The sequence below is a fragment of the Poromitra crassiceps genome (assembly GCF_964638095.1).
Source record: "Poromitra crassiceps genome assembly, chromosome: 2".
Taxonomy (NCBI): domain Eukaryota; kingdom Metazoa; phylum Chordata; class Actinopteri; order Beryciformes; family Melamphaidae; genus Poromitra; species Poromitra crassiceps.
Genome location: NC_139624.1, coordinates 77205242 through 77232272, shown reverse-complemented (window position 1 = coordinate 77232272; position 27031 = coordinate 77205242). Strand labels below are relative to the sequence as shown.

Here is a 27031-nt window from a genome sequence, read left to right as displayed (position 1 = left end):
GCAACAGCCCCGCGAGAGGGTTAATGTGTTACCGAGAGCATTGGCATACAACTCGCAAAGCACACACGCACGCACGCACACACGAGCGAACACACACACACACACACACACACACACAAACACACACACACACACACACACACACACACGCATGTAATACTCTGTATAATGTGTACTGCACAGAGCCATGCACTTATGTATTAATATACACAAACATGAAGATATACACACACACCCACACTCAGACAAAGTCTCTCTCTCTCTCCTTGTACAACACAAACAGGCCTGCAGCATGTCAGCTTTGTACTGTAGTTAAGTGTGACAACAGTGATCATCTTGTCTCTGCCCAGAGAGGGAATGTTTCCCGGCTGTCTAAGTGCCTTCACCCCCAAAGGACTAAAGAACACGTCATTTTAAATGGCTCTAATGACTCAATGTCTTTTTGTCTTTTCTCCAGCTGGCTTTCCTTTTAGCAGCGCTATGATTCTTTCAAACCAGCAGCATACTTGCGATCACATTATGCTTATGTTTGTATACTGTATGTATACTTTACACTAGGGCTGGGCGATATGACGATATATTTCGTCTGGACGATAGAAAATGTATTTCGTCTCATATGATGCTCTATCGTTTATATCGTCCGTCATTTGGATGACGCCGTGCTTTCTTCATTCTGTTTCCTTTTTTACACACACACGCACCAGACTCTGTGTCAACAAGCCCCTTGCGTGCCTTTATAAGTGGCACAAATCAGCCGGGGAGTAGGCTAAAGAGCAGGGAGATGTTACCTCCACTCCGTCCGCCTAGTCTACCCAGGCATTTGCGCTGTGTTAAGTCCGCGTTTGATCCATATTTGCGTGTGTCCTAACAATAAACCTGGCAAAACATCTCCTCCCATCCTCTCATCATCCCAAGGAAATCCATTGAGGAGCCGACAACAAAACGTCTATCGTTAGCTTTAGCTTATTCACCACGCCCACTTTTTCCTCTCTTCCGCGTTACATGCAATTGTATTTGTTCTTCCGGTTCAGCGCTAGTTGGCAGCCAATTTCAAAACAAAACGTCACTATAATAATGAATGAAGTTTGGCAACATTCAGAATTAAGCTACACTGCGGCCAACTCCAGTTACATGTTCATAGCATTACTGCTGCGAGGAGCCGATGGCTGTACCCGGTCGGCATTTAACGTTAGTTACAAAAGCACATCAACAGTGTTTTCTTACTGCCAGTAGCCTATACAGTAGAGTTTGACAGATAGCTAGTCCGACCGGTGTCAGCACAGCCAGCAGTCCTTGCTGTTCATTAAATATTTCCAAATAGGCATTATTCTGATAAACTGGTCACATATATGTTACGTTCTCACCCAAAAAATACGGTTTGTTGTTTTTTACTTGAAAACAGCTTTTTGGCAAGTCTAAAAATGACCGGAAAGACGAGAACAAAATTACGTCATGCAGAAGCGTCCTTGTATGGGCAAAGAATAAGGTGAATAGCTTTGAGTTGTGTTGGATAACAAAATGTTTATCGTTCTAATCCCGGAGTGGAGTACTTTTGTTGAGTGAACTGAACTGGTAACATGGAAATCCCGAAGTGGAGCATTTTTTTCCTTTATAAACGAACTGAGAGAACTGGACTGAACTATAGGCTATAGGCTCAATAACTTTTATTCTACACGTTTTGCTCTAATGTAATCTTTGAAAATCGAACTGGTGGTGTGGTTCAGTTTGTGTGTCATTCTACTGCCCTGCAACTAATTATTATTATTTGTGTTGTAAAGAATAGCCATGCTTATCTGTATTCTGAATGCATGTATCCTTTGTGAGGTTTGACAACATTTTAACTGGTTTAACTGCTACATAAATAAATGGCCATGTGGTCATTTTATATAAACTATAAATTCAATTGACAGAAAATATGCTATATCGTGATATGAAATGACCTATCGGGATATGAGATTTTGCTCATATCGCCCAGCCCTACTTTACACTGTGTGTTTCTGTGTGTGTGTGTGTGTGTGTGTGTGTGTGTGTGTGTGTGTGTGTCCGCGCACTTTGGGATCCACCCCCCACCAGGCCTGCAGACAAATTGTGCCTCATTTCCTTGATGTATTCAGGATGTGAGATGGTATTCATGATCTCAACAAGAAGAAACTGTGATGTATGTGCAAACTGCTCCGGGTCTACTTAAGTAGGCAACCCGCTATAGCTGCTTGTCAATATCACACGTTAAATAGCTAAAGGCACCAAACTGTGAGACTGCTTTACTGTATGGTGAAAGCTTTATGCCTCGAGTTATCCTTCTTTTTCTTTTTTTCCATTTGAATGCGAATTTTCATGGGCCTTTGTGTAATAAACAGTGTTTCCATTATCCGGTAATTGCCGGTCTTTTACAGGTAAAAACAATTAAAATCAGACAAATTAAGTCCAGTGATTTTTGGCCTATTTGGAGCGCTATTTTCCAACAAGCGCATGACATTGTTGCTATGGATGCATTAGGTCTAGTTTCAGATGATACCACTTCACTTTAGCTTTAAAACAGCCCGTTACAACAATTTGATGGGGCACATCACCGAAATATGCCATATTAATCACATTAGTAATATTGCATGTGCAATGTGCATCCTGGATATAGTTTGTTACAGTAGTGTTAGCTCAAATGCTAACGCTAAATAGCATGTGGATGGACAATGCTAACACCATTAGCGCTATGTTCTGGGATGTACAGTAAAATAAAAACACAGATTTGGGTGGTCTAACCTAGTTGGTTAGATCGTGGAATATTCAAGCTTGGCCTACAAAAAGAAAAAGAAAAAAGGAAATTGACCCAAGGGCCAGTTGCCCATCTCTGTTCTAAATCGATATGACATGTCAGTATGTAGCCTAGAATCCCTACAGCTATCTGTGATGTGAGAATCTGCTGCTCAGTCTGCTGCTCAGACTGTTCTAAATCAATATGACATGTCAGTACGTAGCCTAGAATCCCTACAGCTATCTGTGATGTGAGAATCTGCTATAGTCTGCTGCTCAGACTGTTCTAAATCAATATGACATGTCAGTACGTAGCCTAGAATCCCTACAGCTATCTGTGATGTGAGAATCTGCTGCTCAGTCTGCTGCTCAGACTGTTCTAAATCAATATGACATGTCAGTACGTAGCCTAGAATCCCTACAGCTATCTGTGATGTGAGAATCTGCTATAGTCTGCTGCTCAGACTGTTCTAAATCAATATGACATGTCAGTACGTAGCCTAAGATCCCTACAGCTATCTGTGATGTGAGAATCCGCTGCTCAGTCTGCTGCTCAGACTGTTCTAAATCAATATGACATGTCAGTACGTAGCCTAGAATCCCTACAGCTATCTGTGATGTGAGAATCTGCTGCTCAGTCTGCTGCTCAGACTGTTCTAAATCAATATGACATGTCAGTACGTAGCCTAGGATCCCTACAGCTATCTGTGATGTGAGAATCTGCTGCTCAGTCTGCTGCTCAGACTGTTCTAAATCAATATGACATGTCAGTAGCCTACGTAGCCTAGAATCCCTACAGCTATCTGTGATGTGAGAATTGGAGCTTGTGCTCCACAAATGGAGCGTGTTACTCCTGGCATATCCCTAGTGCATAGACACGCTGTGTGTGTGTGTGTGTGTGTGTGTGGGGGGGGGGGGGGGTATAATTATATCATTAGCTGCAGGCATAGAAAGAACTTCAAATGTTCCTGTTCCTAAAGGCAATACATGCCTTTAAGGTGTCAATTGATTCTCTCTCTCTCTCTCTCTGTCTGTCTGTCTCTGTCTTTCTCTCTCTCTCTATCTGTCTGTGTGTCTGTCTGCATCTTTCTGTGTGTGTGTGTGTGTGTGTGTGTGTGTGTGTGTGTGTGTGTGTGTGTGTGTGCGTGTGTGTGTGTGTGTGTGTGTGTGTCTGTCTTCCTCCTCCCTTCCTGCAGGTGTATGCCTAACCATTGTGAACATGGGGGTCGGTGTAAACAGACGTGGGACAGTTTCAGCTGTACCTGTGACGGGACAGGCTACACAGGAGCCACCTGCCACACTTGTAAGTCTCTGTGTGTGTGTGTGTGTGTGTGTGTGTGTGTGTGTGTGTGTGTGTGTGTGTGTGTGTGTGTGTGTGTGTGTGTGTGTGTGTGTGTGTGTGTGTGTGTGTGTGTGTGTGTGAGACAATAGCACATATCCTAAACGGCTGCAGCCAATACAAAGGACTTTACATAAGCAGGCACGACCGCCTGGTGGATCTGGTGTCAAACAGCATCAGAGAAGTACAGGACAATACAACACAAATGCACAAACACAGCACTGTCAAACTGGACTGGTTCAATCACAACACCACCGACAATAACACACTGCACAATATTCAAAATACCCCAGACATTGTTTTCATCAATGAAAGCAGAAAGTCAGTCACCATCATTGAAATAGCCTGCTCTTTTGATCTGTACATGGACACCTGCTTCACAACCAAACTCATGAAATATCAGCCCTTGGTAGAATAGATTACAACTCTAGGCTACAGCTGCCAACTCATTGTGCTTGTGTTTGGGAGTCTGGGGCATGTCCACAAAAAATTAGCAAAATACTGCTCCATTTCAGCCATAATAGGCAGCCTCTTTATCTGGAGAAGATGATGCTTTGTATACCCTTGAGTGCTAAACATGCTTACATATGTTATTTTGCATACATTATATTTAAGTCATCATCTTGCTGCAATGTCTTTTCCTGTGCTTAACTCATTGAGTGCCAATGACGTCGATCGGCGTCAAAGTAAATAGTAACGTTCAGTGCCAATGACGTCGATCGGCATCAAATGCGTTTTTTAACGGTGGGACGTGGATCAAAGCCTCAGGCATGTCCTGTACAAATATTGTAGCTATTGAAGGTGTATAACCTATTTTACGGACTCATTAGGTGGCGACAGTGCTCTCCAGATTAGAGAAAGGTCAGGAAAACAGCAGGAAAAAGCCCCGTGATGAAAGAGAAACCGCTCATGCTGCAGCCAGAGCCATATAGATTGGTCTGGCTGGAGCTGACGTTGGCTGCGAACAGCAGTCAATCCGCGCCCACAACTGAGCCCATCTGTCTCTGCTGTATAGTTTCTCCACACGATTAGCCGCCAGAAAAGCAGCACCCGACGCCGAAGGGCCAAACCATTCTCAGCAGTGCGGTTTGGCTTTTCCATGTCGCGCTGGGAGCCGGCGCACAAAATCGGGGCACTCCGAAAATAGACGCTGGGTGCGTGAGGCTGTGTGTAGTGTGGGGAGGAGTTTGCAGCTGAGGGGGGGGAGTGGGGCACGCAGGGCACCGCACAACTACAATACGTCACTACATCAGAAAATATTAGCTTCAGAGTCAATGAATGTGCTTGAAATGCTTCATTTCACAAAAGGCTGAATATCTCAGGTTCTAATTTGAAACGCCTGTTTTTGCTGAAAACAACCTATCTTCTCCAGCTCATAACTAAAGAACGGAAAATGGTATCAATAAACTTTTTTTTGCTGATGATACAATAGAGTCTCCTCGTTCTTTGTGCATGTTCGGTGTTTACATAGTAATATCACACAATATTCTGTGGGCCTCGAGAAATCACTGAAAAAACGCTCTGAAACTCTGGCACTGGTCCGTTCTCCAAAAGTGGCTGGCACTCAATGAGTTAAGAAGTACATGCATTAGTGTCTGGTTCAATATAAATGTACTGTACTGCGGCCTTCTTCTAAAATGTTTGGGTCTGTAATATTTGCTGTACTCTGGATCCAAATAAAAGTATTTAAATGTGTGTGTGTGTGTGTGTGTGTGTGTGTGTGTGTGTGTGTGTGTGTGTGTGTGTGTGTGTGTGTGTGTGTGAGAGAGACTCGGTCCACCTCTGCTCCCCTTTAAGAATGGATAATGCCATCCCTGCTTCCTCCCTCCCATGCCACAGACAGTGTTCTAATCAGAAAACACATCAACTGAGAGGCCATAGTGTTCATGTTCATCCTAATAACTCAGATTGAACTGACCTGAATTAATAAGAGAAAGTGAGAAGGAAGGAGGGAGAAAGAAAGTAAATTGCCACATTATGTAGGGCTGGGTATTGGCAAGGACCTCACGATACGATACGGATCACGATACATGGGTCACGATACGGTTGTATCACGATACATTGTGATACAATACATATTGAGATACTCTACATCATTTACTGAAAATAAAAAATAGAGAAAAATACAACTCGCTGTGGACCACCCACGCAGTGTAATAATATGTACAACTCTTTATATTGATAACTAAGTGGACAAATTGAGTCAAAACTACTGAGTGTTGAGTGTGTTACTGAACGCACTGAAATAAAAAGTATTCTTATTGAACACACAGCTGTGCAAAAAATCGATATGGCGATATATCACGGTATTTTTCTGAAATATCGATACAGTATTGCGGGGAAAAATATCACGATATACTGTATTGCCGTATCGTATTTTATTGCACAGCCCTAACATTATGATGATCTGTTAACATGTTACTGTAAGTGAAGTTATCCTTTATGCTGGAAACAGAGCGTGCGCTCCTTTCTAGCGTCCCTCCTACGGTGCATCGTCCTCGTCCTCCTTCCCCTCCTCCTCCTCCTCCTTCCCCTCCTCCTCCTTCCCCTCCTTCCCCTCCTCATCCTCCTCCTTCCCCTCCTCCTCCTCCTCCTCATCCTCCTCCTCCTTCCCCTCCTCCTCCTCCCCCTCCTCCTCCTCCTCCTCCTCCTCCTTCCCCTCCTCCTCCTCCTCCTCCTTCCACTGCTCCTCCTCCTCCTCCTCCTCCTTCCCCTCCTCCTCCTCCTCCTCCTCCTCCTTCCCCTCCTCCTCCTCATCCTCCTCCTCCTCCTTCCCCTCCTCCTCCTCCTCCTTCCCCTCCTCCTCCTCCTCCTCCTTCCCCTCCTCCTCCTCCTCCTCATCGCTCATTTCTACCGTACCTCGTTGGTTTGCAAATTAAAACTGCACGCGCTGTCATCAACTACGTCACCAGTCTAATCTTTTGCACTAAAGTTCATCTATTGGTAAGATGTTTCACTGCAATGTCAGACTGTTGTCCAAAAAGAATAACTCTCTCAGCGCACTCTGCTGCTTCTGCGCTGCGCTTCTGCGTGCTGTGTGTTTGGCTTCTGCGCTGCGCTTCTGCGTGCTGTTTGTTTTGACGGAGCCTCGCGCACACCTTCAATACGATCTTCGTCTCTCTTCCAGCCGGTCAGACTGGAAACAGTATGGCTGCCTCAACTCTGCTAAACGTTCACCCAGAAGCCACATATTGATATAAATATCAGCATAACCAGCCAACAGATATCAAAGCTGGTGGGCATATAAGCAAAATAAATTGAAAGAGTTTAACTCGAACTGGTTAAAAGTGACTATCGCAGCGTTTTGAGCCAGCTACGTTAGCAAACGTAGCTAAGCCAAGCTAACAGCAGATTGTATTCACTGTAATATTGTATATTATTAATATGACAGGTGAGCGTTGATAACCATAAAGTCTGACGTCAGCACCCCTTTCTAGTAGGGATGGGCATCGAATTTCGAATTTTCGAATAATCGTTGTTATTATCAAGGTCGACTTTTATTATTGAAAGTCGAAATTCGATTTTTTTTCTTTTTTCTTTTTTGAGTGAAATGTTGCATTCTCTCCCCTGATTCTAAGTATAGTCGAATCGCTTGGTTTGAGCAAGTAAACTTTTTTTATAAGCATTTTAAGCAAGGTTTATGGAAAAATGAATGGCGGATGAAATCCCATGAAGAGGGAGAGGGGGTGACTTTGGCACCCCTTTGGCACTCAGACCTGAGCCTACTAAATATTTAATGAACCACTCATGATTGTCAAAACTGTTTTTTATTTTCAAAAATGTCAATGTCATGTAACATGTTCTTTACTTCAGTGGTGCAATGCTTGTTTGAGCTAAAAATCCACAGCAGAAGCTTTTTCTATTAATTAATAAAGCCTTAGTAGTCCAGGCAAAGTAGCGTTTTACGACAAACTAATTGTAAAAGAATTTTTTGCAGCTTAGATCATTTCTATGAGGTGTCCAGAACAACATACTAAAAGTCCTAAGAAATCCTAGTTGAGGAAATATGTTTAATTCTCATCAATCCAAGATGTGTGCCAGTAAGGCCAGACAACAATACACCCCAATGGGGCTATTTTTTTCCTTTACTCCTATCAAAATAAAACTTTATACAATGAAAGTATCCATGAAAAGTAACATTTTTTGTATTACAAGTTTCTTTGAAAATTAATTTGAATATGCAAATGAGCTATACACTAATCGAATATAGGCTACCCAAAATATACCCGCATAGGAGTAAAGGAAAAAATGAAGCCTATCACAATCAAACCTCACACAGTGAAAGTATACATGAAAAGGAACTTTTTTGTTTTACAAGTTTCTTGGAAAAATCTATTTTAAATATGTAAATGAGCTCAACACTAGGCCTAATTGACTTGTCCAATAAGCCATAAAGTCACAAGTAAAACAGGGGCCAAATAACTAACACATTCATGTCTATTCAGTAAGTTAACCTATGCATAAACAAGATAAATTTGAAGTCACTTGCCACACTTACCTGGGTCACTTGCCACAAAAAGACTTATATTGACCTTAAGAATTGATTGCACAATCTTGCCTCCAGTTGCTTTCTAATTTTTTTTTTTTTTTTGCGAACAAGCCTAACCTAATGACATGACAGAAAGTCAGAATAGCCATCTTAGTCATTAGTAACGTGGTGAGATTACATTTTGGGTTGGTAGATTTACAAATAATTGGTATTGTTGGTAAGATTACGAGATAACAGGCAGAAGTCATTCTTACCAACTAAACGATTCACTCTCACACAGAAGACAGATGAAAAACCAGATAGACACACTTTCCAGACATTCCAGCTCTTTAAATAATTTTGCCAGACACCAAAACTGCTTCTGTTTTTGTAATAAGCAAGTATTTCAGACCAGGCGGGCCACACATCAGACTTCCACCGTTTGTAAAGTAGCTTTGCAGTGTTATGAGAAGCTAGCAACAGCAATATAGGCTAGAAACCCAATCGGAACATTTTAAGTTACCAACTCCTTTCTTCCCCCCCCCCGATTTTTTTTTATCCCATTTTATCCCCCATTAGTGCTCACTTGATTTCTCAATCCTGGTTGCTACTCCATCCTCTGCCGATCTGGGGAGAGCCAAGACTGGCTCCATGCTTCCTCCGAGACATGGGCAGTCAGCCAACCGCTTCTTTTCACCTGACAGAGGAAGCTTCACCGGTAGGACATAGCACGTGGGAGGTTCACGCTATTCCAACCAGTTCCCCTCCCTCTGAACAGGGCACGGTGGCTCAGTGGTAGAGCTGTCGCCTCACAGTCAGAAGGTCCTGAGTTCGATTCTCGCCTGGGACACTGTGGGCGCTGTGGTTGTGTTCCCCCCCATATCTTCAGTGCCTACTGCCCAGGTGGGGTATCTCGTCGTAAGGGCCTTTCTGTCTGTGTGGAGTTTGCATGTTCTCCCCGTGCTCCCCCAGGGGGTTCCTCCGTATATAACCCCCCCCCCCCACTAAAAACATGCAGAAGATCAGATCGTCATCGTCATCCGACCAGTGACGACAACATCCGAAGTTGGTCCCCGGGCGCTGTACGAGAAAGCGACCACTGCTCCTGGCCTGCCCCCTGGAGGAAAGGACAAGCCTGGATGGGTCAAATGCAGAGGACATATTTCACCGGCCACCATCAGCATGAGTGTGTGTAGTGGCCGCATGCATGTGTTGTAGTGTGTTGTGTGACAATAAAGACGGGCTGCCGTCTGAAAATCGTTCGTTTAAATCGTTCGTACCCTTAACGACCAGAGGAGGAACCACATTAGCAACCAGGATATTGCATGTTTTTGTGAAGGGGGTTCCAATATGAAGGAAACCCCCGGGAGGCACGGGGAGAACATGCAAACTCCACACAGAAAGGCCCTTTTTGCCGACCCCACCCGGGCGGTGGGCACTCGAGGACATGCGGACGGGCACGCATTCCTTCAGCGTTCACCTCGTCCCAGGTGGGAATTGAACCCAGGACCTTCGAGCTGTGAGGCGATAGTGCTTACCACTGCAACACCGTACCTCCCTACCACCTCGTTTCTAACTAGACATTTCTATCTGGTTAGGCTTGTTCGCAAATAAAAAATAAATAAATTAGAAAGCAACTGGAGGCAAGATTGTGCAATCAATTCTTAAGGTCAATATAAGTCTTTTTGTGGCAAGTGACCCAGGTAAGTGTGGCAAGTGACTTCAAATTTATCTTGTTTATGCATAGGTTAACTTACTGAATAGACATGAATGTGTTAGTTATTTGGCCCCTGTTTTACTTGTGACTTTATGGCTTATTGGACAAGACAATTAGGCCTAGTGTTGAGCTCATTTGCATATTTAAAATAGATTTTTCCAAGAAACTTGTAAAACAAAAAAGTTCCTTTTCATGTATACTTTCACTGTGTGAGGTTTGATTGTGATAGGCTTCATTTTTTCCTTTACTCCTATGCGGGTATATTTTGGGTAGCCTATATTCGATTAGTGTATAGCTCATTTGCATATTCAAATTCATTTTCAAAGAAACTTGTAATACAAAAAAATTTACTTTTCATGGATACTTTCATTGTATAAAGTTTTATTTTGATAGGAGTAAAGGAAAAAAAATAGCCCTATTGGGGTGTATTGTTGTCTGGCCTTACTGGCACACATCTTGGATTGATGAGAATTAAACATATTTCCTCAACTAGGATTTCTTAGGACTTTTAGTATGTTGTTCTGGACACCTCATAGAAATGATCTAAGCTGCAAAAAATTCTTTTACAATTAGTTTGTTTTTTGGTTCCAAAATGAGTTACTTTGCCTGGACTATAGACTTAGAATCAGGGGAGACAATGCAACATTTCACTCACAAAAAAAAAAAAAAAAAACATTTTTTTTAACATTTTTTTTTTAATTTTCGAATTTCGATTAAAAGTCGACTTTGGCCAGCGAATTTCGAATAGTGTTTTTGCTAGAAATGCCCATCCCTACTTTCTAGCACGTCAGCCAATTTAAGAGTTTGAGCCCAAAATAAGGTTATTTGTCAACTAAATGCAGTGGAAAACACTATATAATTGGCAGAGCAGGAAAAAACACAGCTACACATGAAATATCTTAAAAATGCCAAAACTGGCTGGCGGGGGGCTTTAAAGGCTTGCAGATGCAGAGAGACTAACAACCAGGTCCAAAGTGCTGGCTGGTTGGAGATGAAATCTAAATAAATAAGTAAATAAATAAATAAATAAATAAGATGACTTTCAACAGCGATTGTGTTATTTCAGATCTGCCCGGCATTCTGATATGCAATTAACCTTTGGTCCTTCATAATCAGAAGTGATCACGAACATCGGGCGTCCATACAAGAACGATTGGCTGTGTCTGCGGGTGGGAAGCCGGATTAGGGGTATGTGTCCTGGTCACTGCACTAGCGCAGCGACCTCTGGACGGCCGGGGCGCCTGTTGGGCAGAAGGGAACTGGTGTGAATAGCGTGATCCTCCCATGTGCTACGTCCTGCCAGTGAAGCTCTCCGCTGTCAGGTGAAAAGAAGCGGCTGGCATCTGTGCATGTGTCGGAGGAGGCATGGTGCTAGTCTACGGCTCTCCCCAGCAGGGGGGAAATTGGCCAAGTACAATTGGGGAGAAAATGGGGGGGGGAATCTGAAAGAAGTAGAAGTGATCACGACATGGGGATATGGAATTTGGGCACACATAGGCTACACACAATGTCCTTCAAACTTAGAAGTTAAAGTCCCTGGAAACCAAAATCCACAAAAACCTTCTAACTATTAAATTTAGTGTCTTATGTGAGTAATTGTGTGCCTCAGAAATTAATTGACATTACTTTCAACCCTAACCCCAAAAATCGACACTTTTCTACAAGGTCTGGATTTCCATTTCCTCATTGAAGAGAGCGCGGTGCTAAAATGCATGATCTTATCACGTCATAAGATTTAATCGAATCACACACACGCATGCACGCACGCGCGCACACACACACTGACACACACACACAGTAGCGCAGCGGCAGAGATCTCTTCCTCTCTGTAAACCCTCTCTGTCTGTGCTATGCGCCGAGCAACGCGCGAACACACACACACACACTCCATCTCTCTTTCCTTCTCTCCCTCTCTCCTTCTCTCTGTCTCTCTCTCCGTTAACGGAGAGAGAGGTCTCCAACGAGCAGGTCTCCTCCAGCAGGTCTCCTCCGAGAGAGAGAGAGAGGAGACCTGCTGCAGACGGGACACGCCCACACAGTCCACGGGAGAAAATACACTCTAAAATCTAATTGATTCTCATGACTTTTGCCATGACTGTCAAACCTAAATGTATATACTTTGCGACGTTCATCATCATTCAAATTTGGCTGGTGGCTTATTAACATAGGTTCCTGTGATGTGATGAACTCAAAATGCTAAATAATAAAAAAATATTTCTGGTTTCCAGGGACTTTAAAGACCCAGTGTAAGTCTGTGTTTTTGTTTTTCTAACAGAGAGAATAAAATACTTATTTACCTCATTCACCCTCTCTCTCTGTCACTTTGTACTCTACTCATCCCCCCAGCTGTCTATGAGCCGTCGTGTGAGGCCTATAAGCACTTGGGCAGATCCTCTGACACCTACTGGATCGACCCTGATGGCAGCGGACCCCTCGGCCCCTTCAAAGTCAACTGCAACATGACAGGTAGGTGTGTAGAGAGTGAACATGACAGGTGTGTAGAGAGTGAACATGACAGGTGTGCAGAGAGTGAACATGACAGGTGTGCAGAGAGTGAACATGACAGGTGTGTAGAGAGTGAACATGACAGGTGTGCAGAGAGTGAACATGACAGGTGTGCAGAGAGTGAACATGACAGGTGTGTAGAGAGTGAACATGACAGGTGTGCAGAGAGTGAACATGACAGGTGTGTAGACAGTGAACATGACAGGTGTGTAGAGAGTGAACATGACAGGTGTGTAGAGAGTGAACATGACAGGTGTGTAGAGAGTGAACATGACAGGTGTGCAGAGAGTGAACATGACAGGTGTGTAGAGAGTGAACATGACAGGTGTGTAGAGAGTGAACCACCAAATGATCAAGAATGGCTTAATACCCTTGTAGAAACAGCGTCTTATGAGCGCCTCATACATAAGATAAACAATAAATTGGATGTATTCCTGGAAATCTGGGAACCGTTCCTGATACATCCCAGGGAAACCACCATAGCTAGCATCTAGCTAGATTTTTATTGGAGCTAAAACATTTAGTTATAGCCTAATGGTTCAGACAGGTGGTATGGGTTTGGGTTTGGAGGGGGGGGGGGGGTATTGCAAAATATTATTGTCTCCTGGATAGCTCTGTTAAAACATTTACTTATATATTTGTGTTGTATTGCATTTTATTTTCTTGGTTTTGTGTATTTATTTTTGTGATTCTGTTTTCATTTATTTTTCACTGTAAATGTGCCTGAAACACAGCATGTACTCAACAAGGTTAATCTATTCTGTACGAGTCAACGGTGGCGGGATCGATGTGGCAGATCCTGGAGTCTCCTGTGTGGAGGGATTAGAGTACAGTACAGTATGTCTGGATATGCATATATGTACTTGTGTGGAAAATGGCGGCGATTAGTGCCAGGCAGTCTGAATGAAATTTAATGTAACGTTCCCAATTCTATGTATTCAATTCTAAAAAACGACCCTCAACATTTGGGAAGGCTAAGCCACACAACTATTCGTTATAATCTAACTTCATGCTTCGAAGGCGACTTTACGACGATGAGGACCGTAAGGACTCAATTACAGCAGGTCTCCGCTGATAGACACGGAGATCTCTGTTACAGGCAGGCGCTTCATTACGCCTCCTCCTGACCAGGCGTAAGAGTTACGCCTGGGCGTATTGAAAAGAAGGCTTAAGCCCTCTTGGTGCAACCGGCGTAGCTGTTAGGTCGTAAAGTTACGACCGGCGTAGCTTAAGACCAGTCGTAAGACCACTTGGTGCAACTGGCCCCTGAATTCCAGCCATATAGAACATCTACCGGCCCTCGGCTTTTAAATAGACATATAGCCTACATTTAAACAGCACTAACAAAAAACACAGACATCTCTTTGCATCCAAGGCCATCAAATTACTGCTATAATAACTGCTGAATGAAGAAGCAGTTGGGTCTAAAAAATACAATTACAACCTGGTCGGTCTAAATTCATTCGGTCTCCTTTATCATATTCTGTTTATTTGCGGTGCTGTCATTGAATAGATGTGCTAACATTATGATATGACCACTTTTATAACATTACCATCTACGGATGTGACTGAGTGTGCCTGATACTGACCGTGGTAACATAACGTCAGTTACAATAACTGTGCTGTTTGTGGGAACATTATGAAATATACCAGAGGGGTTTAATTTCGCCAAGACAACACAACATCCCACCACTGACAGATGTAAGAAAACATGCCTAACGGAGTCCCTGACACACACGCGCGCACACACACACACACACACAAACACACATACACGCCTCCCTCCATATTCCCGGGTGAGTGAATAGTCTTGGACATCAGGCAGACCAAGTGCGAGACATTTAATGAAATGTCACTGCACTCTGCTGGCTAGCCCCTTAGTCACGCTGAACACACACACACACACACACACACACACTCTCAAACACGCGTGCGCGTGTGAACACACACACACACACACACACACCTATTCCCTGATTGACAGTGTGAAAAGAGCGGGGCAATATCTGAGTGACTGGCTTTAACACCATAGAATGTGTCTATTAAACCCTAGAGTCTGATAGCTGTAACCTAGATTACACAGCGTGCGTGCGTGTGTGTGTGTGTGTGTGTGTGTGTGTGTGTGTGTGTGTGTGTGTGTGTGTGTAGAGGACAAGGTGTGGACCACAGTGATAAACAACCTGCCAGCCCAGACTACAGTGAGTGGCTCCAGCAGAGAGAGACGCACCGTCCTACAGGTCAACTACAGCGCCTCTATGGACCAGGTAACACACGCACACACACATGCACACATGCATGCACACACACACACACACACACACACGCACATGCATGCACACACACACACACACACACACACACACACACACACACACACACACACACACACGCACACACACACACACACACACACACATGCACATGCATGCACACACACACACACACACGCACACACACACACACACACACACACACACAGTCACTCATTATACAGAGTCAGGTTAATGATGCAGCATCTCATTTGCATTTTATATTTTAGGCATCCAGCTGAAACTCATACAGGCCGACTTCTAATGAGCAACAAGAACAAACATGGCACTAACAACGTCAAGGTTAGGGTGTGTTTCCCACTGGGGACCCATTGCTGAAAGTATCCACACTCACATTGATATCAGGAGCTTTGGATAAAAGCATCACCACATGACACAAATATACATCTATGAACATATACACATAAATTGTGCATCTCAAGTGGGCGGGGCTGCATCAGGTGAACACGACCTGCTTTTTTTCAAATGAACAATGACAAGGTTGTGTAATGTAATGAGTGTTGTGCCTTACGCCACTTAACTGTTGCTTCTGCTTCACATGACACACTGAATCCATCATCAAAATACCTCAATCTGAGTGCAGTTTAGGGCTGGTGTAATGTTTTTTGGGGATTTGGATATAATTAAAATACAAAATATATATAATAATACCATACAAATGGATCGATGGATGGAATACCGTAAAATTTGAACGCTGAAATGTTACTATATCAGAAATGGAAAAAAGTGATGCTCTGGAGCTCACCACTTACTAGTCGAGCTAGCAGAGTCCGTGGAACAGTACATTTGCACCATGGAAAGGTGACCACAGTATTCCTGAGGGGCTGAAGCATGAAGCCCCTAGGCCCGCGCAAGGCCACGCCCTATGGTAGGGCATCCATGGTGTATCAGCGCCGCACCGCCCCATCGCTAATGCGCAGTGCGCAAACCCCCAGCATTCAGCTGGCAGTCACCACATTCTTGTAGAGTAGACAGTGACTAACAGCTTTACGCCCGCGCCGGATCCAGTAGGTGCGTTGGCTAACACCTCCTTTGGACCGAGATGGGCTCGAACGTCTCTCCTAATCCTGGATCAAAAGCTTGGTAATCGGATCCGGATCCAAAGCTGCAAGTATGGTATGGTCCGTCCGCCGAAAGCTGCCGCTGACGCGGAGGAGCTCTCTGGCTTCATCTAGCTCTGGGGCCAAAGCGCGTAGTCAGCTGGTGGCAGGAGAAGGTTTGCCCACCCTCGACGGGGTAACTCTCCAGCTGGATCTTCTAAAAGGTGTTTCCGCCTCGTAGTGATCGTTCGGGGTGGGGTCGCTACTCCTGCACGCTGCCTCATGTAGAGTACGTGCATTCGCTTCCCGCAGCTCCTCCCAGGTGGTATACTGTCTCCCATCGGATAACTGTACACTGGATTCAGTGGAAGTGACACTGCAAATGGTAGGCTGTTGCTCTGGATCTGCAGGCCGATGCCCCGTATGGTCACATGATTCTTTGGGCTGGGCGTCCTACCCTCTCGGGCGTACGGCCTGTCATGACAGTGAAGATGGTCAACTTCACCCTGTAGGGCCCCGGAGGCCCCACCCTAAGAGGGGTCCGGATAGCTACAGAACCCCGGTAGGACCTATTTAGACTCTCTACACTTGAGGTGAGTAAGGAGGTGGGGCTAGTCAGTGCAGATCAGGACCAAGGGTTTTGCCTTCTCGAATGCCCTGACAGTCCGTCCAGGTATTTGTATTACTTCTTGAGCCCATTGGGGTATTGTTACGACCCGGCCTAGGGGAACCGGACCGCAACACAAAAGTGCCCCCACTCTTCCCACTCGCAAGAATGGCCAGTTGAACCAGGATCAAAACTTGACAAAGTAGCAGTTTATTTTGACTCAGAGCAGAGAAAATGCCAACACAACAAACAAAGGAACTAAACCCCAACCCTAAACTTACCTACCAAAAGAAAAGGATGGGTTAAACAAAATACATTTCTCTTACCTAATCTCCTACAAAAGAAACACGAGGAAAGATGTTGAAAAACAAAAGGGGCTTCTCCCTCCTACATACTGCTACTTTGCTTAGATAAATAGTTTACAGTGCAGTTTACCATTTACAGATGTTAAGTTACTTTAACACAAAATCATCCATGTCTATAAGCACTAAATTACATTAGAGAGGAACACTGCAGCAACAAAGCACAGGTTCAGCATGGTGGCCTCCATTGTTGGGAATGTGGAGAGCAAGGGGCGGAAGGATGGCATCAGCTGGCTTAAATGATTTCCACCAGCCAATCAGCCATCAACAGCCCCATCACCTGACCAGGCCAATCAGGGTGAACGCCACCTGCACATCATTCCTCAATCACACACTCAAGCACACTGCAACACACACACACTGAGGAGGAAAGGATTGATGTTAACAGATGACCCAGGGTCATAACAGGCATCAGCTGAGTTCAGGAGGAAGGTTGTGGGGGGTGTTGGTAGGGTCCTTGGTGGAAGGTGCTTTCTTGCCTTGTTGGTGAGGCCAATGGCGGTTGGGAAGAAGCTGTTCTTGTGGCGAGAGGTTCTTGTCTTGACAGACCTCAGTCTCTTGCCGAGGGGGAGTGCTTTGAAGAGTTTGTGGCCAGGGTGGGAGGGGACGGCCACAATCTTGCAAGACCGCTTCAGTGTCCTGGCTGCATGCAGGTTCTGAAGGGATGGCAGGTTGCATCCGATCACCTTCTCAGCACAGCGGGTGATGCGCTGCAGTCTGTCAATGTCCTTGAGAGTGGCAGCAGCATACCAGGTGATGGAGGAGGTGAGGATGGACTTGACGATGGAGGTGTAGAAGTGCACCATCGTGGCCTTTGGCACTTAGAATTTCTTCAGCTGCCTCTGCTGTGCCTTCTTGGTGAGAGCTCTGATGTTCAGCTCCCATTTTAGGTCCTGGCTGATGATGGTGCCCAGGAAGCGGAAGGACTCCACAGCGTTGACTGGGGAGTCACCCAGTGTGATCGGGGAAGCTGGGGCTTTGTTCCTCCTGTAATCCACAATCATCTCCATTGTCTTTTGAGCATTTAACACCAGGTTGTTTTGATTGCACCAAGTCACCAGGTGGTCAACCTCCTGCCTGTATTCGGACTTGTCTCCATCTGTGATGAGCGCAATGAGGGTGGTATCGTCTGCGAACTTCAGGAGCTTGACGGACTGGTGACGAGGTGCTGTTGGTGTACAGTCTGAAGAAGTATGGAGCGAGGACACCGCCCTGGGCAGCGCCGGTGCTGATAGACCCAAAGTCAGTTGTATGTTTGCCCAGCCTCACATGCTGCTTCCTGTCAGTCAGGAAGTCTGTGAACTAAGTGGCATGTCCTGATTCCTTCCATAATTATGCTCTCAAATTTGCATGAATCGCTCGGTCCATTTTCAGCTCCTGTAAATCAAAGGAGGCAACACAGCCTTACAAAACACTGTGTTCCATTTTGCAGCTGAATAGTTTGTTCTTACAGAATATTGAGCTGTCTGGCTGAGTAAGATTAAATGAAAATTATATATCCGTGTTTGTGTTTCCCAGGTGACAGCCATCACCACCAGTGCAGAACACTGTCAGCAGCAGATCTCCTACAGCTGCCGCATGTCCAGACTGCTCAACACTCCAGGTAAAGGCTGCAGCGTGTAGCTCTTCTCCTCCACTGACTTGCAGTGTATAGTGCTGCCACATGGGGATTATAGGCTGATTTTTGTTGCTGTTTCAAAGCTCAACAAAGTAGCATATAGCATGCCATATATTCATAATTTGATGTGAAATTCAGAGTATCAACAAAAGACTCACAAGACTATGCCCAACTATAGCCACTTTCAGACATGAACTCCGGCTCAGGGTTGCTTGCACTGAGCATGACCCAGGCGATACGTGAAGTGTACCCATTCATACATGAGGCATGTTGCTCTCACACATGTGGAGCACCTCCGGGTGTAGAGTAGAGAGGGGGCGGGGGTGGGGGGAGGAGCACCTCTGGGTGTAGAGGAGAGAGGGGGCGGGGGTGGGGGGAAGAGCACCTCCGGGTGTAGAGTAGAGAGGGGGCAGGGGTGGGGGGATGAGCACCTCTGGGTGTAGAGTAGAGAGGGGGTGGGGGGATGAGCACCTCCGGGTGTAGAGGAGAGAGGGGGCGGGGGTGGGGGGAGGAGCACCTCCGGGTGTAGAGTAGAGAGGGGGTGGGGGGAGGAGCACCTCCGGGTGGGGGGAGGAGCACCTCCGGGTGGGGGGAGGAGCACCTCCGGGTGTAGAGTAGAGAGGGGGCGGGGGTGGGGGAGGGAGCACCTCCGGGTGTAGAGTAGAGAGGGGGTGGGGGAGGGAGCACCTCCGGGTGTAGAGTAGAGAGGGGGCAGGGGTGGGGGGATGAGCACCTCCGGGTGTAGAGTAGAGAGGGGGCAGGGGTGGGGGGATGAGCACCTCTGGGTGTAGAGTAGAGAGGGGGTGGGGGGAGGAGCACCTCCGGGTGTAGAGTAGAGAGGGGGCGGGGGTGGAGGGAGGAGCACCTCCGGGTGGGGGGAGGAGCACCTCCAGGTGTAGAGTAGAGAGGGGGCGGGGTGGGGGAGGGAGCACCTCCGGGTGTAGAGTAGAGAGGGGGTGGGGGTGGGAGCACCTCCGGGTGTAGAGTAGAGAGGGGGCGGGGGGGGGGGGGGGGAGGAGCACCTCCGGGTGTAGAGTAGAGAGGGGGCGGGGGTGGGGGAGGGAGCACCTCCGGGTGTAGAGTAGAGAGGGGGCGGGGGTGGGGGAGGGAGCACCTCCGGGTGTAGAGTAGAGAGGGGGTGGGGGAGGGCTTATGTTAAAAAGTCTCTCACTCTCTTTCGCTCTCTGTCTCCCACCACACTCTGCTACTGGCTTATATTCACGACAGGGTAAAGGGAATATTATGTTTGAACTTCATACTGACCTGTTGTCTTCATCCTGTCCTTTACCAGCAGAGGGATGGGCAATATTTCTATAATATATCGATATTGTGATATCGATACACCGACTTAGAATTTAATATGGCTGTATTACAAGTGGTGTAATCTTCAGATTTTAGCAGACTGTTCTACTAGCTGTTCAATTATTTGTCTTAACCACTTATATTACATTACTGTTATTATTTATCAAAAAATCTCATTGTGTAAAAATGTTGAGAAAGCGCCAAGTTACAGCTGAACATTTAGTCCACTTCGTGGAAAATCCAGAGATAGATTGTGTATCGCCATTCAGCCTAAAAATCCAGAGATATAATTGTTGGTTCATATTGCTCAGGCCTAACCCAGCGTTAGAACTATGGAAGGTTACATTAGCTTACTTTGTTGAAATAGAGAGTGAGTTTTGGCCTGCTTGGTTTCATTTGGGAATAGATTAATTTAGATTACAGTGATTTGTTTGGACTCGATGGGTTTGGCTCTGATGTGACTGAGCTAAGCCGGGTCGGGTTCTTTGTTAGTTTGGTTTGGATTAGTTGGGCTGGGCTGCACTATTGAGCTGTGTCTGGTTCAGTTAGGTTTGTTTTGGATTAGATTAATGTGATTGTGATCTGCTTCAGTGTAGTTTAATAAAGGCTTTGAATTGTTTTCATGCAGTCAAGTAACAGAGACAGACGTGGGTGTGACTGTGCAGTGAGATAGAAGATCACTGCACTCTCTTTTCTTCTGGCTTTGTCAGAGCTTCCTATTTAGTCTGTCGCGTCCAAGGGAGACGTACGTGTGTGTGTGTGTGTGTGCGTGTGTGTGTCCATGGTGCTTGATGGATTGCTTAGTAATAGTTGGGTATTAGTGCAGCAGACCAACACATTACAATTAACCTCCACTGCACTAAAAGATGGCAGCGGCACACCTACAAAGTCTGTATAACCACACACACACTCCTCCAGGCATGCTCTCTCTCTCTCTCTCTCTCTCACACACACACACACACACACACACACACACACACACACACACACACACACACAGAGATGTACAGTGCATGCGCACACGCCCACACTCCTCGGCACAGAACTTCAGCACCCAACTACAGCATATAGATGCTGATGGATGCATCAATGTATCTTATTCAAAGGGGTCACTGAGGAAAGCACCCACCAGGTGTATGTCATAACTTAATTGCAATATAATAGCTTATGATATATGTTCTTTAACTTCCAAGAGAGAGGAATTGAAAAGTTACATTTTGCAAATTTTCACTGATTCTAACTATTTTAAGGAGGCAAAGTGTGGTTTCATTGTGACTTTAAATGTCTTTTCCACAAATGCACTTAGACAAGATGTGTTTATGTTTTGAGAAAATAACCTCATATTCACTCGGCAAAACAAGGCTTAATTAAGCCTGCGGAAGAAAAACTTTCCCTTACGATAAAAAAAAAAACTTGTCCAATTAATCTTTGGTGATGTCAAAAAGTCATAATGCTTTTAGCATTTTGACAAAAAATTACAAAAATGCAATTAGATTATTCTCACAATTGTATTACTTTTTTGTATTATTACAAAAAAGGATTTTGTTATGTTAGCAGCATCATTGGCTGATATATTATAGGCATCTACAAGGCAGGTTTGGTGGTAGGTAGGTGGATAGATGGATGGGATGAAGGAAATGGAGGGAATGTGATTCAGTAGGCACTTGCAGAAGGAGAGATACTGTAGCTAGAGATGAGTGTTCTTTCAGATAATGAGGATGTTTGTATGCACAGTGTTGTTTCAGTCTAATCCTTGGGCACTTCTGGACTCAATTATGACCTCACACATTACCCCCCCCCCCCCCCCCCCCTTCACTTCACACACACACCACACACACACACACACACACACACACATACACACACACAGACTACATTGTGCAGCACTGGTTTGTTTCTTTTTCTCTCTCTCATTTGTGGTTTTTGATGTTCGTCATCATTAACCTTTACAAATGCAGCGGTTGCCCAGTTGCTCCTTTTCTGGTCTGTCTGTCTCTCTCTCTCTCTCTCTCCCTGTCTCCTCTCTCTCTCTCTCTCTCTCTCTCTCCCTCGTTTTCAGGTTCAAAACATATTAGCCTTTCAGTGAAGGGGAATCAAACCAGACTTACCAGGGTGACTTAAAAATCACATTTAAAGCTGGAAATAAGGTCCAGGTTGTAAAAAATCCGGATTTCCCCTTTAACTAATCTATCTTAACTAACAAGTGCTGTTGACTCCTCAGTTGTTTTGAAACTCAAGGGGATAGCGAAAGCATCTTCAGCAGGAACTCCTTCACAGGCATCCAACTCTTTGGGATTATGTCATTATTTATTTTAAATGTTTGTAATTGTGTTTTGTGTGTTAGCCCTTTTTATTAGCCCATTGTGCCCGCACACTGCCCAATCACGTCACGTCTTTCATTACCCCACTAATGTTCTGCTTACAATGTCATTAATTAGTGAGAGCACTCGAGGCAGGAAGCAAGGCAGAGAGGGCCGAGAGAGAACAAGAGCTAAGAGAGAGGAGAGATATCACCAGTGTCCTCAGGTGTCTCTCTCTCTCTCTCACACCCCATCACTCCATTGTCCATTGATGTTCCTCTTCTCTTACCCCCTGTAGACAAGGCGCTAATTAACATTAAATTATCTTCTTTTTCTTTCCCTGCTTTGAACAGAAGTCGTCTTCTTTCAAGGTTGCAGGCAATCACACACACACACACACACACACACACACACTTGATGAGAGCCGCTCAATGGGTGGGTGAGTATTGAGAGGGCGGGGAGAGAGAGAGAGTTTAGTGAGATACTACCACGGTGATGCGTCATTGCCTGGGATAATGCTGTCATATGTTGTGTTGACAGAGTCGTGTGTCTTAAGCACCCTCTTTCTGTTTACCTGAGCGCCACACTTACAGCTTACAGCCACACGGCCAGGTGTCCTGTCTAGTACCGGACTGCACTTACAGCTAACAGCCACACGGGTGCCGTGTCCAAGGAAAATAGTACTGAACATGAAGTTGGAGTAATGAGGTGTCTGCAACGGCAACCTCTCTCTCTCTCTCTCTCTCTCTCTCTCTCTCCCCTCTCTCTCTCTTTTTCTCTCTCTCTGTTTTCTCTCTTGTTTTCTGTTGCATTTCTCTTAGTGATAGAGAATAAAATTCTTTACATCCGCTAAATGTGATAATTAACAGCTTATCTAACCAAATGAATTGAAGCCTTGAGTCCAGGACTGTTTAACATAAAAGTATATTTAATACCATATATTCTCTGCAATATGTATATTGACAGAGGGCATGAATCTCAATGTACACATTCTGATATGTCATACAGAGTCAAATATTCAGCCAATGGCCGACAGTGAACATATGCTTTATACTGTAAAAGAAGAGGAGGAGGAAAAGGCAGAGAGGAGGGGGTGATGACTTGACTTGGAGCCTACAGGGCTGCCTGTCTGTATCAGTTGTTTGGGAACTTGATGCACTGGACCAGGTCTCAGCAAGCAAAAGGAGAAGTCCTCTGCTTATGGGTCAGATGTCAGTGTGCTATGGGTCTATGGGTCAGATGTCATGTCATAATGTGTATGTCATGTCATCGTTAACTTATAGCATTAATTATGTGTATGCAATTATAGCTTATTGCTTGTTGATTAGGAAATATTGATTAGGAAATGGCATGGAACTTATAGCATAATTATGTGTATGCAAATAGGCCTATAGCTTATTGGGAAATGCCAATGGAACTTATATTTTTCTCCAACACTTAGTGTGTGTCTTTTTCTCTCAGTTACACAAACTTGCCCAGTCCATAGACACCCATGGCTGGAGGAAGTTTGGATGCATACTCAAGCTTCCATTTGAGAACGGCCAGGGCGTGTGACTGCTGTGTCTGTGTGTTCAATTGAATGAATGTGTGTGTGTACGTGTGTGTGTGTGTGTGTGTGTGTGTGTGTGTGCACGCTATGAAGGTCCATACGTCTCAATAAACATGCGCAGCTACGACTGAACGTGTCACACAACGCATGCTTTGACACCTGAGTAGCATAGTCAATTTCGTTACGCGTTCACACACACACGCGTTCGCAGTTTTTGATACTACGCGACCGGATCTGAAGTGCCAAACGACTCAATAAACATGCGCAGCTACGACTGAACGTGTCACACAACGCTTGACGTGTCATGTAGTTTCCCCATTGACTTGTAATGGTCATGCGTGTATGCGTGCGCTTACGCGCTCTGACTGCGCAACCCGCGTACATTTACGCGTAAAATTACGCGTTCATGTTGTGCGCGCTGCAGATACACTTCCGGTTGCTTAACACTCAAAACTGCGAACGGGTGTGTGTGTGAACGCGCAACGAAATTGGCTCTATTATCTTCATGCGTGCGTTTACGCGCTCTGGCTGCGCACCCCGCGTACATCATTACGCGTAAATGTACACGTAATGATGTACGCGGGGTGCGCAGCCAGAGCGCGTAAGCGCACGCATGAAGATAATAGAACAATTTTGTCACGCGGGCACATGCACGCGGACTATGATGTGCGCAAACTACATCACGCGTAACAACAAGCTGCGTAGCACAGCTACTTACAGCGTGTACACGTGTGACCAGTGTTGGAGAAATTTCGTTACGCGTTCACACACACACCCGTTGGCAGGTTTGAGTGTTACGCAACCGGAAGTGTATCTGCATCGTGCACAACACTGCGCGTACATGAACGCCTCGCGTAGTTCTCTTCTGTTTTATTCTATTTCTTTCTATGTTACATTTTCATCCAGTAGATGGTGCCAGTGACCAAACCAACCAGTTGATCAAGCATGTCGCTAGCAGGTTACTGTCCCAAGATTGCTCGCAGACTATTCTGTGGTCAGCACCAAAGATTACCCACAATCCCTTGGGCCCACATTTTACAACATAAATCGCCCATTAATCCTCATAAACAGCATTTAAAACGTGTAATAATGGATACATGAGTCGGTAAAACTGTTTTTATAGTTGTTTTATTAGTTGTTTTATTTTATTTTATTTCGTGAATGAATGACACCATGTTAGAGACGCAGACCCAACAGCTGTAGTATAAATAGGTTGTGTTGGGATTGCCGAGTTAGATTAAACTGACCCCTTGCGGCTGGATGGTAGAAGCAAGTTGTCAACTGGTACAGTCCTGACAGCATGAAAAACTATTTTACCGACTCATATCCATTATTACACGTTTCAATTCTGTTTATATTGTTATAGTTTCATCTGACTGCTGTACATGATGACTTGTAGGAATATGCACGAGACTATGTTTTAACTCCAATGAGCTACGCTCTGTGTTTATTACAGAACCAGCAACAGTCTAACACATCTCTATATCCGGTGGTGCCACACCATCAAACTTCCCCCCGCCACCATATCAGTGCGCGGCACTATATACTATGAAGATAAATGGTAGGGGTCGACCGATTATCGGTTTGGCCGATTATTATGGCCGATATTCAGCATTTTGCCGAATATCTGTATCGGCATTTTCATTGGCTGTTTGCCGATATAATACATTTATTAAAAAATGTGCTACTTTCGCCATAAAGCGCTGCAGAAGCCTGTGTGTCTCTCTCTCTGCTGCAGCTCCCTGTCTGGCCTGTGGCAATGTCCCGCCCACAGTGCTATCTGATTGGTTACATATTGAGCAATAGCCTATCAGAGGGCTCCTCAGAAATGAAATTTGAGACGCTGCCTGCCTGCCCTAACCTGACGCTGCCAGATGGATGAGTTCGTTCACATTTGTTTTATGCCTGTCCCACTCTGCCTGCCTGCCTGTGTGAGCGAGTGTGACTGCCAGCCTTCCTAGACTTTCTCCAACAAACACGGACAGACACAGACAAACGCAGATTGTTCGCAAATGTTCGTTTGGTGTGCCATAGCAGTCCCTCCGTGTCTGTCTGTGTCTGTCCGTGTTTGTTGGAGAAAGTCCGATACGATTGGTGTACCTTGTAAACTGGGGCAGGACACAAGATTTGAACTCCATAGCGTCCACGGTGTAGCGTCGCTCTTTTTTAATCAAATGGCCATGGTTGTCAAGCGCAAAGCTGTTTTATTAATCAATAGTCCTGTAGCGTCCCGAAAATCTATCTCCAATCCACTCGCATGTGTAATGCAGCGCAAGCAGGCTGCAGGCACCACTCTCTCCAGAGCGGAGGAGGAAGAAGGAACCGAATAAACTAGGATGAGACATTAGTACGTCAGCGGACTCGTTTGCAATAAAAAAAGGAACCGAATAAACTAGGATGAGACATTGGTCAGCAGATGCCCGGATGAACCTGTTTGTGTTCTCCTTTGAGAGAGCCTGGTGCGAGGTTAGTGTCAAGTAGTGTAAGCTGAGGGAAACCCTCTTTATTATTTTGTTTCTGTGGTGAGCTGTTAGCTTGTTTAAAGTACACAGCTTTATCTTGATAATGTGCCCAAGTCTCCACTAGATTAAACACACACACACACACACACACACACACACACACACACTTTGATTCATATCAATATTAATAGAGTGAATATTTTCAAATAATATTGTAGTTGGATAAACTGAAGAAAATGAATTTCAACAACGGATCATGTTGTTCTAAATTTTGACACCAAGATTTAAATTTTTACTGCAAACATATATCGGTTCCAAAATATCGGTTATCGGTGTCTTTCCTTACCGATAATCGATATCGATATCGGCCCTGAAAAACCCATATCGGTCGACCCCTAATAAATGGGCGATTTATGTTGTAAACTGTGGGGAAATTGGATTGTGGATAATATTTTGGTCACTGGCACAATCTACTGGCTGAAAATGTAACATAGAAAGAAATAGAATAAAACAGAAGAGAACTACGCGAGGCGTTCATGTACGCGCAGTGTTGTGCACGATGCAGATACACTTCCGGTTGCGTAACACTCAAACCTACCAACGGGTGTGTGTGTGAACGCGTAACGAAATTTCTCCAACACTGGTCACACATGTACACGCTGTAAGTAGCTGTGCTACGCAGCT

The 27031-nt window shown here is 45.0% G+C and overlaps 1 protein-coding gene across 1 annotated transcript in view; it reads left to right on the top strand.

Annotated features, from left to right (window-relative positions):
* The window catches only part of LOC310772489 (contactin-associated protein-like 2), a gene marked incomplete at both ends in the record, with an annotated part of 736946 nt that overhangs the window by 520623 nt on the left and 189292 nt on the right, over positions 1–27031 (top strand). Inside the window, 4 exons of the mRNA XM_083632310.1 lie at positions 3945–4051; positions 12619–12738; positions 14926–15041; positions 18635–18719. Coding sequence (XP_083488436.1) covers positions 3945–4051; positions 12619–12738; positions 14926–15041; positions 18635–18719 — 428 coding nt within the window. The remainder of the gene's footprint in view (positions 1–3944; positions 4052–12618; positions 12739–14925; positions 15042–18634; positions 18720–27031) is intronic.